At 36.9% G+C, this 12,719-nt stretch overlaps 1 protein-coding gene across 1 annotated transcript; it reads right to left on the minus strand.

Moving 5' to 3' along the window:
• Positions 1-1,930: 1,930 nt before the first annotated feature.
• Positions 1,931-8,154, minus strand: LOC134813878 (S1 RNA-binding domain-containing protein 1-like). The gene is made up of 12 exons (XM_063821772.1): positions 8,011-8,154; positions 7,748-7,830; positions 7,474-7,581; positions 6,540-7,211; positions 6,301-6,401; positions 5,911-6,175; positions 4,186-4,329; positions 3,821-3,942; positions 3,561-3,666; positions 3,201-3,347; positions 2,963-3,046; positions 1,931-2,732 (listed from the first exon to the last, which is right to left on the minus strand). The coding sequence occupies exons 1-12, from the start codon at positions 8,142-8,144 to the stop codon at positions 2,392-2,394; spliced, it is 2,307 nt and encodes a 768-aa protein (XP_063677842.1). The 5' UTR covers positions 8,145-8,154; the 3' UTR covers positions 1,931-2,391.
• Between the last annotated feature and the right edge of the window lie 4,565 nt (positions 8,155-12,719).

Consider the following 12,719-nt stretch of genomic DNA (forward strand, 5'->3'; position numbering starts at 1 on the left):
AGATAAGAAAGGGAGTTATAAGAAGAAGTTATGCTTATTAGCATGTAACGTTATGCTTATAATATTAATGATCTGTGTTTCAAGAATAATTTAGTCTGCTTTGAAAATATGCAATATGTCTATTAATGCTGGAGCCTACATTTAAAAAACATAAATTCGAGATTAAGGAAAACATCTTGGAACTGAGTCAGAATGCGTTGTTAAAAAACAAACGATAAGCCATACTTCTTCAGCATTTAGTTTCTAGAATAAGACAATCTTGACTAACGAATATCGATAACAATTATTTTGATTTCACAGAAATTACATGCAACAAATAAATCATACGAATAAACACATGTATAAATAGAATATATAACATAATATAATAAAAACATTAGTTTTTCAACAATTCATTAAGAGGTAAAAAAGATAAGACACATAACAGTTGGAGATACGATTATATACAGTCCTAAAGAACTGTTGCAGATATAGAAAAACAAAGTTACAATACTTAGTAAAGGAGATAAAACCGAGTTTTCATGTGTAGTTAGGAAATGATAAAGTGAACAAGACGGTAGCCATACAAGAAAAATATAGTGAATTAGTGCAAAAACCAATCCATAATACCCAAAAAACCGAAATAATATATTGACAAAATTTCTAGAGCCAGTTCCTGACTTGCAAATCTGAAGATGATGTGCTGCTCGCTTTCTAGCGCTACAAAGAAACGAATACAATACAGCTTCTACTGGGACAATAACAAATAGTGCACCAAAAACATATCTTCGAAATTCTCTAAATATTTCCATATCATTGAGGAACAACAGTACAGAGGATACTATCAGTACGATGTACACAATATACCGATAATGATACGAATCTTCCTGTCTGCTCAGTTTAAGTAGAAGATTCATTTCGTAGATAAGAAAGAAACTGTATAATATAAATGTAACCGAAGGTATAGGAAACACCCAGCTATATTCCATTGCAAAATTATCAAATATTTGCCGCGAAAAAGCTATACAGTTTTTTGCTATCGGGTCATATTCATTAGACTTCAACATCTCTCTTAAAAGTAGAGCAAGGTCACTAACCGAGCGATTTGATTCATCCTTAACAAGCAGGTTCACTGGGTTTGCACGGAGGTTTTTCTCGAAACAAAATGGAACTGAAGCAAGGCTGGTTCCAAAACTCAAGAATATACCATTCACCATTTTATCCAGTGCCCAACACCCTCCATCGCTTGTTTCAAAAACCACAAACGCGTGGAAGTCAATATCAAAGTACTGTCTCTGCATAACACTTCTGACAGGTGGCTTGGAACTGCTAAATGGAGCAGTCAAGGGGGACCGGTAAACGCTAATACTCTTCAGAGTTGCTGCTTCGTAATCTTGGATGTTTCCTCGCATAGCATGTTCATAATTCTGCTTAGTGAGCTGAACTGTCCAGGTGACAGGACAGACATCTATATCTGGGGGAGGACTCCCGGGTGTTTCCAGCTCCATTTGATAGCCCAGAGTTGCTGCAACCATAAAATAATGAATCAGATTAGGAATCCAGAATAGGAGAAACAGTGATAAGATAACCACTTCCAAGAGCTTACCCCCTCTGCACTGCACAACAGGGGAAGACGGGGAGTCGCCTTCATTTCTCAACCAACGAACAATGAGACTAAAAAAGTTTTGAGAAATCAAAGCGACCCAAACTATGAGAAATAGTAACACGATAACAGCTTCTGGATCTAAGTTTATTTCAGGGGGCTCTGTTGTCTCCATCTTTTCATTCATCTTCTGTGGAGGGTTATGCTCATCAGTACAGCCATCCTGGGATAAAACTCATGTTACATGTAATAATATTTTCAACGTAATAACATTTTCAACGTAGAAATGTTTCTGTTTGGTGAGGATAATTTCTGCTCGTGCCCATTTTAAATTGGGTATAAGGCATTGATCGTTAAAAAACCACCTTCATTCATAACTGATTCGGTATTAGTAGCATGAACATAGCAGATTTGTATCCTTGTATCCTTGTATCCTTGTATCCTAGCAGTGACTGAGAGTCATTCGTTTTTTTAAACAGCGTGTCAATTATTGTAATCGGTAATAAGTTAAACAGTGCAGCACACCTTTATCATAAAAACAAAATTCACCCATACGATTAAACATAGAATCTTCAAGAAATGAAGTATTAGATACTTGTGATTAAATAAATTAAAACTATCAAACTGTTATCAGTACAATATAACTTAATTTAAATATGGTTGATATGAAAGTAAACAAGGAATAACCAAACGAAACATTAATAAAAATAAATAATTATAAAAATAAAGCTTTGAACTTTGCTAAAACAATGAACGTATCTTCTTGATAAACAAACAAGGCCCCAAATCTGCAGTACCTCCTACCATATCTATCCTAAGATCTCCAGCAGATAAAGACCAATACCCTTATGATCCTTCTTCTCAACCCTTACTTTCACCCTATTCCCCAGACACACAGTCATTCGGTTCATTTTACTAATGTGAATCAGCCCATCCCTTTCAAGGCCAACGTCCACAAAAGCACCGAAATGTGTGACATTACTAACGCGCCCCTCCAACTCTGTGCCGACAGTGAGGGACTCCGCGCAGAGCACGTTAGATTTGAAGATAGGGCGCGCAAACTGGTCTCTGTAGTCTGTATCTGTTCTTTGTGAGAGCGCAGTTAGGATACAGTGTTTAGTTCCTTCGTCACATTCTTCTGTTATGTCACCTGGATCAGTGGTGTTGTAAGGTCAAATTGACCTAGGCTGACTTGAACTTCGGCATCAACATAGTTAGATTTTTGAGACAGTAAATATCAAAAATGTTGTTTGATGTTCATTTAAGTTGCAAGATTGAGATATTATTTCTCATTATTGGTATTCGGTGTTCGGGTGATACCACAAATTTCTGCGGCAAACAATCTCAATACAATTATTACATAATATTATTATATTATACCTGGTTTCAACTGTTTCATAGCGGCCACAAATGCTTCACTGCCAATTTCTTCTTGTCTCAAACCTTGCTCTCTTAGTAGTGTACCTGAAACAATAGTTATAAAACACATGTCATGACGTTGAGATTGGCTGAATAATTCAAACGATTAACCAAGCCAGAAGTTACACCATAGTACCAGGCAGTCAAATTAAATCAAAATTTTAAATTATTGAAAATATGTATAAAGAATCACACTCACGTGCAATATGGTAACTCTCAGGATGAACTGAAGTCTGATCCAAGAAGCTGACGTCCAGCTTCTGAAGCTTAGACTTGGTTCCTGTGCTGGAGCTTGTGAGCTTTCTTTTACCAGTTTTACCTTTTACTGCTGCACCTGCTTCTTCATCTGAATAAATCCGTTTATCATTAAATAATTCATGTATGAGAACTTATATTTGTTTGTTTATTTCAGGACTTATTTACCACTAATTTAAGCAAACTGGTTAAAGTTAACATTACCAGCTGTTTTTAATTGTGACGTTTCTAAATAAACAACAATACATTTTGTTGTAAGAGTAAGTAAGTAAGTAAGTTTCCAAAATTAGTGCAGCAAACTTACTTCCATTCTTGTCATTAGAACTTCCTGTCAGCTGATCAGGGTAGATTCTGAGGAAACCAATACACTGTTCATAACTTTTTGGTCCAATCCCTTTGATCGATTTTATCTGAAACATGAATAACCTCATGTTATTGCCTATTTTTAATCGCTTAAAATTTTTGGAGAATGATGATGATGGAACCAAAAGTAAGCCCAGCAAAACTTGTCTAACAATTAATTATTAACAAGCAGTTAAAAAGCCGGAACTAAACTAAGATTACCTGTTCACGATTGTGAAAGTGTCCGATAGAAGACCTGGTATCGAGTATAGCCTGAGCACGAGCTTTGGTAAGACCTGCTATCTTTTGTAACATGTGTAAGCTACATGTATTGATATCAAGACCTGAACAGAATTATTATATCACATTTCCAATCAAATTTATTCTCTTAAGCTGTTGTATCAGCAGCCATATAGCTATAGATTATAGAGTATAGATTATAGATTATAGAAGCTGACGTACTTTTCTAACACTCATGGACCTATGACCATTAAGTTGATAAGTTCACTCAGCAGAAAATAAGAGCTAGCCTCAGGATCCTTTTTCAAAACCAAGCAAAACCACATTTAAGTTTCTGGACGACTAACCAGTAAAGCTTACAGCCTCGCTGACAGTGTCCTCTAATCTAGTGCTCAGTTTCTTTTGTGCTATGTCGTGTTGGTATTGTCCCACTCCTAGATGTTGGGGTTCTATTTTCACATACTCTGACAATGGCTCCAACACACGCCTACCTGTCAGGGTCCCCTATCAAGATTCTAAAAAAAGTGCGATGAGATTGGATTTTGAGACTAAAAATGCGATTTCCCCCCCCCCCCCCCCCCAGACTGCAAGATTTCTTGCCCCACAAATTACTTTGTATTTAAAAAGATGTCCCTTTGTAAGCGAAATTGTAAGTATGTCGCTCGATGTTTATTTCTCAGAATTGTAAGTATGCCGCTGTAATTTGGATCAATACATAACGAAAAATTTACGTGTGTATTTTTATGAAGTATATAATGTTACATATTGAAAATCTAATATGCCTCACGTAGCGCCCCAGTTTAGGGAACGGCCGCTAAGCAGCTGATCTCGGGTTCGAGGCCCGTCGACGGTCAATCTTTTGGCAATTATTAATTATTTTACTAAAATTATCACCAGAGCATCTTGTAATATACTTTATCTGATAAATTATACAGTTCGTACTTCAGCTAGAGAAGACTGGCATTTAAGGATTTGTCCGGGGAAGGCCTCGTTCATACTGGAACATATCAAATTATGGTGAACGGAGTTATCTGGTAATATTTGTTTTGTTTATGGCTAGAATTTAGAATGGAATCAATGTGATGAGGATCCAGAGTTACTTACCTGCTAGGATTAATAAGTCAGGTCTACAGTTGAAGAGACCCTTTTTCAAACTTTTAATGAAGAAATATCCACTGTGCCTATGGTAGTGTCAAGTATATTCATTATTCTGAGAAAGTCGACTTATTCGATGAGTCGACTGTAGCCAGGAATAGTACCTTGAGATTTCGACCATTACCGGACCTCCTTTAATGGTAACCATGGTAACTATAGTAACCACTGTGAATCTTGATCTTATAAACCGATTAATATCGACAACAACTAGTATCCTTTAAGACTTAGTCTTAGACAGTACAGAAAAGTAAGCCGTCAGAGTAACACAACCAGTAATAATTCAAAACAATCAATACCAAAAGTTCAATGACCATGAAAAGTCGGCTTGATGATGAAGACGAAAAGGCCAGCAAGTTAAAGAATAGTATGATGGGGCCGTTGCGCGCGACCGAATATGTAGTGCTGAAAGAGGGTGCCGAAATCTCGCAGCTAGACTCGCGATATTGGGGTGAGATTTATACTAAACTCGTCAAAATCTCGCACTAATTGCGCGGCTCAAAGTTGTTATACTTTAACCACGTGATCTCACACCGCACTAAGTTCCGAATTCACAAAATATAAAGTACATTTTTGTGTCGCTTAAAACTTTTAAATTACATTTTTTCTATTTTCTCACACATTTTGTTGTTAGTTTTTTTTCTGTGTTTATTTTAAGATTTTGTGCGATGAGCCTGTCTCGCCATCTCGCATGAATCTTGACCTGGGGTCAGGGTATGGTTAGAGAGAAGCTATTAAAAAACACAGTGTTGTTATTTTGTACTTCTATATGATTTTTATTGAAAATTTCTAAAAATCTATGATTTTTATTGAAAATTTATCTAAATGCATAGTACAAACAAGATAACATGATAAAATTGAAATAAAAGCATTCGTTAACTTAAAAAATCACTTTATCAAATAATTATTAATCAAGTTACCTAAACTGACAGCGCTCTGTAGGTTGGTATCAAGATTTGGTAGTTCTTGCTGAGCCAGGGGAGTGACACTGTAAACAGAAGCACCACGCTCATCTACCACTGTGTACTTTGTTCCTTCGCGCAACATCTTCTCTTTAATCATTCTCGCAATTGTAGTTTCAGTTTCCCGACAAGCTGTACCGTTTCCTATAGCTATTGTTTTGAATCCTAACTCAGCTTGGAGCTTCTGAAGTTTAGCTTCATCTTGGTTCCTAAATCTGGAAGCCTGAGATTAAATGTTTGTGTATGATTGGAATTTTTAAAGGAATACAGCAAAAAAATAAACTGGTAATCTAAGTAAAGGGTGCAAAACATTATTTCTAATCTTCAATGAAACTCTACTTGCTGTACCTTTTTAGTGACAGATCCAGAAAGTTGAAGATAGACAACCTCTGTTTTTAAAACATTCCCCTGTTTGTCTAAAACAGCTACTTTGCATCCGTGTTTGTACCCTGTAATAAAGTGGATATAATAAATTGAGATTATTATTTGCACAAGACCACCAGAAATTATGCTATTTCAAAATAAATTGAAACTCTGCCAGGGGTGTAAAGGATGTCAGTTTTGTATTAAATAGATTAAATTCCTACCTGGATCAAGTGCCATAATACTGATTCCCTTAACTGGTCTGGTGAGGAGTAAGTGCTTCAGATTATCTGCAAACACATCTATAGAGCTTTCAACAGCTCCTTCTGTCAATGAAGATCGAATTCTTCGACAAACCATAGGAAATATAAGTCTTGAGCATGCATCGTTTACTGTTTCATTCCTCAAATTATTGTCACAAACTTTGCTTAGAACCTTCATGCACTCCCTTTTTATGACATTTTCAGCATGATTTGCAATATTGATTTTCACTGACAAGGCTTTTAGCTTTTCTCCTCGATTGATGGCCATGACTTGAAAATGTTTGAGACTGCCAGTGTTTCTTTTGAAATCAAAGTACTGGTCGAATTTATCTTTTTTATCATCACTTTCTTGTTTTGATTTAGACATAGAGCATTCAATGAAATTATCTTTAGCTTTGCTGACACGCTCACACCATTCTAAAACGAATTTATTGGTCCTTACAATATCGATCAGAATATCTTTTGTTCCTTCCACAACATTCTTCACGGACTTGAGATTTGCATGAGTTCCCACTAAGGATTTGAAATCTATTTGATATCCATTTATAAGCTGTTCTGCAACAGATCCCAGTCCAGCATTTTTAGCTTGTTCTGCTTTTGATTTCTTCTTATCAGGCTTATATGCTGCAGTAACTGAAAAAAAACTGCATTTAATTCCTAGATCCTAATAAGGCACTTATACTAAACGATTCTTTGCATATTAGGGTCTTGAGATGATTAGGGTTAGGGTATTAATGATACAACTAAAAGGGTTACTTGAAGCTGATATTTGCTGGCACAAGGGAGAGGTTTTCAAGATGGAAAAATGTTTCTGGATCCCCTAAAGATTAATATTATATCATCATGTTATTCTAGGTATATGGCATTGGGTTAACGTTGTCTACAAAATCCTAACCTTGTTCCAACATAGCAGTAGATGTACATGAACTGATTGCTTGACTTAGCTGAGGAGTAAGACTGCCAAGCTTCTCGATATCGGTAATGGACTTCTCAATCTTTTTACCTGAAAGACTTCCATAAGATCGTTATAGTGGCCAAAATATAATATTAAAGAGAGGGATTCGAAGTGTGTGAAAGGATATTGTTTGATGAAAAATCATGCTCAGACAGCTCAAAACTTTGAAAATTAAAAATTATCCTGAAAATTAAACAATGATTCTGAAACATACTTAAATTGTCTAGCCGATTAACTTGCTCTTTTATCTTGTACAATTTTTCAGTGCTCATGTCACCAGTCATTTCTTTCCGGTACCTGAATGAGACCATTTATTTTGTGGCATATTGTTTTGATCTTGGGTTCTCATTTCAAGTAGCATACTTGGGTAAAAGTTTATTTTTTGAACGGCATACAACCATAAATGATGAAATTGACTAGACATTGTCTGGCCAAGGTTAATCAGTCATTTATGGAACAAAATGGTTTAAATGTTACCTGGCAATGAACGGTAAAGTATGGTCAGAGCGCAGCAATGTTTCTACATTCTTGACATATCTTTCGTCTTCCCTCAGAATATCAGATATGACAGCGGAAATCTGCCATGTTTTAGATCGTCTGATTGAATTCATGCTCTGCCAAAATTTGGAGTGTTATTTGTATCGAAAGCCGGTAAAATCTATAAAAAAGTGTGTTTCTAGAGCAAAACGCGCAGTAAGTTAAGTTTTTCAAAATTTTCCTACATTCAAACAACGATTTGACGCCACCCGATGAACAGCAGGGTTGGCGGGCCCTTTGTTACACCACTGAGCAGAGGTTATTTGTTTCATAGGAAATGTGTTGCTGTAGTTAGACTGAGAGTTTCTCTGAATGTAAATTTGATTCTAATTATAATTCTAATGTGATAAGTTGTTGACATATTGTTTAAGATCTCTTTCAGAATCTCACATCATAAAATTTTCTGATCGAAACCACTAGTTAAACAGTAATCTTCAGATATGAAAACCGAGGGCCAAGTTGTCAAAATTCTAGTCGATTCTAGCCAATACGTGTCAGACCGATCAGCCACTGAATGGCCTGTTTGTTTATTGTCTTATTTTTTATATATAAATTGTTTCAAACAGTATACACATAATGTCACAATGACCCTATATAAAAATAACCCTTCAAAAACTCAATCTTTTGAAAATCACCCTTGGCCTTGCGGCTCCAAGTTCAAATCTAAACTGTCTATATTGACAAAGTTCTTTCTCGCCCCTCTGTCTCCCTGGAGAGAAATTACCGTCGTTCTTAAGATTTCGAAACGAAGGCGCTTCCTAATGTATCCCACAGCATCTGAGTACCTTTACCTTTGTTTATTGTCTTGGTAATTAAATCTCAGGGGCCAAGTAGTCCGGCAGCCGTTTAACATTGCACAAGTGGACCATGTGATCGTGAAAGCGAATGCTACCAAATAAATCAAATTGACGTAACACTAATATCTAATGTAGCGCTTACCTGAGGACCCCAGGCTATTATGTTCATTAACAACAATAAAGATTTGGCGGAATGACAGGCTGAGCGCGGCCCAGTAAATGTAGCGCTCGATTTTTATCTTCGATTCCATGTTTTCATGCACATGATAAGTGCGCGGCGGAAAATCGTGCTCTTGATGAACGCCGAGCTAACTTGATTCACAATGTCAATCCTTAGCAGCTCAGAGAGGCTTTGCTCTAACCAGAGCCCTCTCGCTTGCAGTAGAGCGCGACTACCGTACGCGTAGACACATGGCTATGTGAAGAGAGGCTCATTGGTTCATTTTGCCGATCTACCGAAGTGTTGGTTGTGAAAAGCGCTAACATGTAATTGTTTAAATTTATACACTACCATGACGCACAAATCACAAATATCATTTGTTAAACGGTTAGTTGTAAGTTTATAATCTACCAGGACGCGCGCCGATTTGGACTCGTCGACGGTCCTATAAATATATGGAACAAATATTTTACGAGTATCACCCGTTGAAACGATTAGGTAATGCAGTGCTTCAATGAAAATTATAATTCAAAAATATAAACAAACAATTTCATCGATTTAAAATGGTTAAATTGGAAATATAAACCCTCCAAAATGAATATCAAATGTAAACCATCAATACAATAAATGTTGCTCTGATCAGAGCCCTCTCGCTTGCAGTAGTGCGACCGCCAGAGGCGGCCAGGGAAACAAGTGACAAGCGCGTCACGCAGTACGCGTAAACACATGGCTATGTGAACAATAAATGTAATTTACAATTTAATAAAAATTCAATTGTGGAAATATTATTAAAAACCAGGATCAGGATAGAAAATTGTAGGTTTACAACATACCAGGACGCGCGCCGAGTTGCACTCGTCGACTATGGATAATAATAATCTCGAGCACCTAAAGAGGGCTCTTACTAAATCGCTCGCCCAAAAATTTCTCGTGACTTTGGTTTTTTTGGTTTTGCAGCCGTACAAAACGGTTTTACATAAACCCTAATCCCAACCCTAACCCTAACCATAACCCCGAAGCTATCCATAATCTTAACCACAACCCTAACCCTAACCCGAGCCCTTAATAATCGAATTCACGTTTTAATAGCCTGTCACGTGACCAAAACGGTTTTTTGCCCATAACTCTCCAGGGAAGCATTTTAACATGGGGGATGATTCGGAATCAGCGTCCAAAAATACACCGATTTAGATCAGTTTCATGCCTAAAGGGCCTTTTCACAAGAATTTTCTTAAAATTTGGGCGAGCGATTTAGTAGGAGCGCCTAAAGAGGCTCAGCAAAGTGCTGGCCTATTTACGCTTACGAAGACTCATTCGTTCAATATGTCTCAAAGTAAATAAACTCCTCCATCCTTCTCTATCTCTTGCTAAGTTCAGTAAGTTGGTAAAATCATTTTCATTTTTCAAATAAATTTGTCTCTTAAATAGGTCCTTTTTCACAATAATATCATACAAATTAGTCCTGTGTCTACCCACTCGTCCCTTTAGTGTTTGACATCCTAGTGTTGCAAATATCAGAGACTGGTAGGCAGGCGTGTCGTTGTCACTGCGTAGAACATGACCTAGCATTGTCCACCGAGCCTTTTCCACTCTCTCGGAAAGGGGCCTGCACTGGTCTGGGTACGAGCGTAGAGGGCCTTGTTAGATATTGAGCTAGGCTAACACAGTGGCGTAACGTTGCCTGTTGGCGCCCCCCTGCCGAAAAGGCGCCCACCTGTTGGCGCCCCCTCCCCTTTTGGTGCCCCTCCCTAAAATTGAACAAATTAGGTGATTTTAGAGGATGCACAGATAAAATCTCTAAAAAAGTGTGTATCTAGAGCAAAACGCGCAGTTTTGCTAGTACTTTAGTTAAGTTTTCGAAATTGTCCCACATTCAAACGACGATTTGGCGCCCCCCTAAGACGGCGCCCCCCTGCACAGCAGGGTCAGCAGGGCCCTTCGTTACGCCACTGGGCCAACAGATGTAGGATGCGCTTGATATTATTCCTAGACACTTCAGAACCCTGTAAATTTAGCCCTAACTCGGCAATCTGGGCCCAAAAAACAGGTGACGTTTTAGGGGGGGGGGGGGGGGGGGGGCTTACCCGTAACAAGTTGCTATTATTATATATACAATATAGCTTTGCTGTGAAACTGTTTTGGTTGTTTATTATTAAGGTATTTTTCACAGTATACACCTTTTCAAAAGCAGTAAATTTGATTCTCCACTGTGTGATTGTAGGCGAGGGGCTCAAAATTCACTTCACCTGCTTACTGACTGTCCTGATGTACAAGCAGATAAAAGGAACAAAATGAGTGAGCTTCTTGAAAGACACCCTTTCCACAACATCAAAAACCAAGGTTATGGTGGGAACTCAATGTTGATATCATGGAGCAGACTTCGTGAGTTCTTTGATCTAGCACTGGAAATAACAAAGGATGCAGAAGAATTCCTTCGAATAGAGATAAAACTTTAAACAGTTGATTATATTCCAACTACCATAACTACACCATCCCTATGATTAGTGAGCCGGGTTCAATGTTAGACCGGACGAAGCATATATTTCATGAGCCGGGGTCAATGTTAGACCGGACGAAAATATGGCTACATCTCAACAGTGGATAACACAGCAGAGGTTCTATTACAGTTAAATTCTGTTACCTGAACTCAACTTAACAGTTCTAATATTATAGCATATACTATAATATTATGAAGATATTTTGTGTCAAAATGAGGCTGTTTAATCATTCTTACACACCAAAGGTTGTTGTGTGTTTTTAATTAATTTATTATTGTTAAAAAGTTTATATTGAGAATTTTATACAGTAGTCTATAGACCAATTAAATTATTTACCGGTCACATATATATGCGGTTTTAAGAATTATATAATGACATTGAACGAACTTATTTATTGCGAATTTAAAGGATTGCTAGTATTTTATGTATTTGTTTTCACTTCTGCACGTTTAGGCAGTTGCTCTTGTGACCAGAGTTTTAGAGTTATATATATATATATTTTGTAGCTGTACTCCTACACATTAAAAGTCGGTGTTGATTAGATCTTCGAAATAAGTCTTTGCATCATTTTATTAAACATCGTTATCTGAGATAAAATTGTTCTAAAAGCAACTGGAATATTCACAAATCTTTAAAATAACTTACAAACTAGGAAAGGAAAACAAGTCTTAGGAAGACGTACAAAACTATGTGACTTAAAACGGTACAAAACTAAAATATACTGAGTAATAATCAAACGAAAAGAATGGCTGCGTACATTTTATCTAATCTATTAAAGATTAGTTTATATATATGTTTATTATATATATATATATATATATATGTTTATTATTAAGGTATTTTTCACAGTATACACCTTTTCTTTGTCGAATAAACTTTTATTAAGGCACATTATAAATCTGAACTTTGCATAACAGACTGTATACTCCTTTCACATCTAATTTGTAGTGCATCAAACACAATTCAAGGAAGTACTTATATCATATCTCCCACTCATTAACAGAGTACTTCCAGACTGTGGAGCTGAAATCTGGGACACTTGCACTTCCTTAGTAAACACTGTATATATTCTCACTTCCCTCCATTTATGGGAAATACACTGCTGGTGCTTAAGTGAAACCACAAGAAGCACTCATGATAAAAGGATGTAATTAATCAAAATACATTAGCTAGTTGCACACGATAGGGGAAGTG

This window comes from Bolinopsis microptera, chromosome 4 (genome assembly GCF_026151205.1).
Source record: "Bolinopsis microptera isolate Bmic1 chromosome 4, MBARI_Bmic_1.0, whole genome shotgun sequence".
In the NCBI taxonomy this organism is placed as follows: Eukaryota; Metazoa; Ctenophora; class Tentaculata; order Lobata; family Bolinopsidae; genus Bolinopsis; species Bolinopsis microptera.

Excerpts from the sequence above, each read along its gene's own strand:
- LOC134813878 (XM_063821772.1), bottom strand. The coding sequence starts at position 8,144 with ATGAATTCAATCAGACGATCTAAAACATGGCAGATTTCCGCTGTCATA. Across the intron at positions 4,330-5,910 it reads ACAGAGCGCTGTCAGTTTAG|GTAGGCGTGTGTTGGAGCCA; the intron begins GTAACTTGATTA and ends GGACCCTGACAG. Across the intron at positions 3,348-3,560 it reads TTCTAATGACAAGAATGGAA|ATGAAGAAGCAGGTGCAGCA; the intron begins GTAAGTTTGCTG and ends GGATTTATTCAG.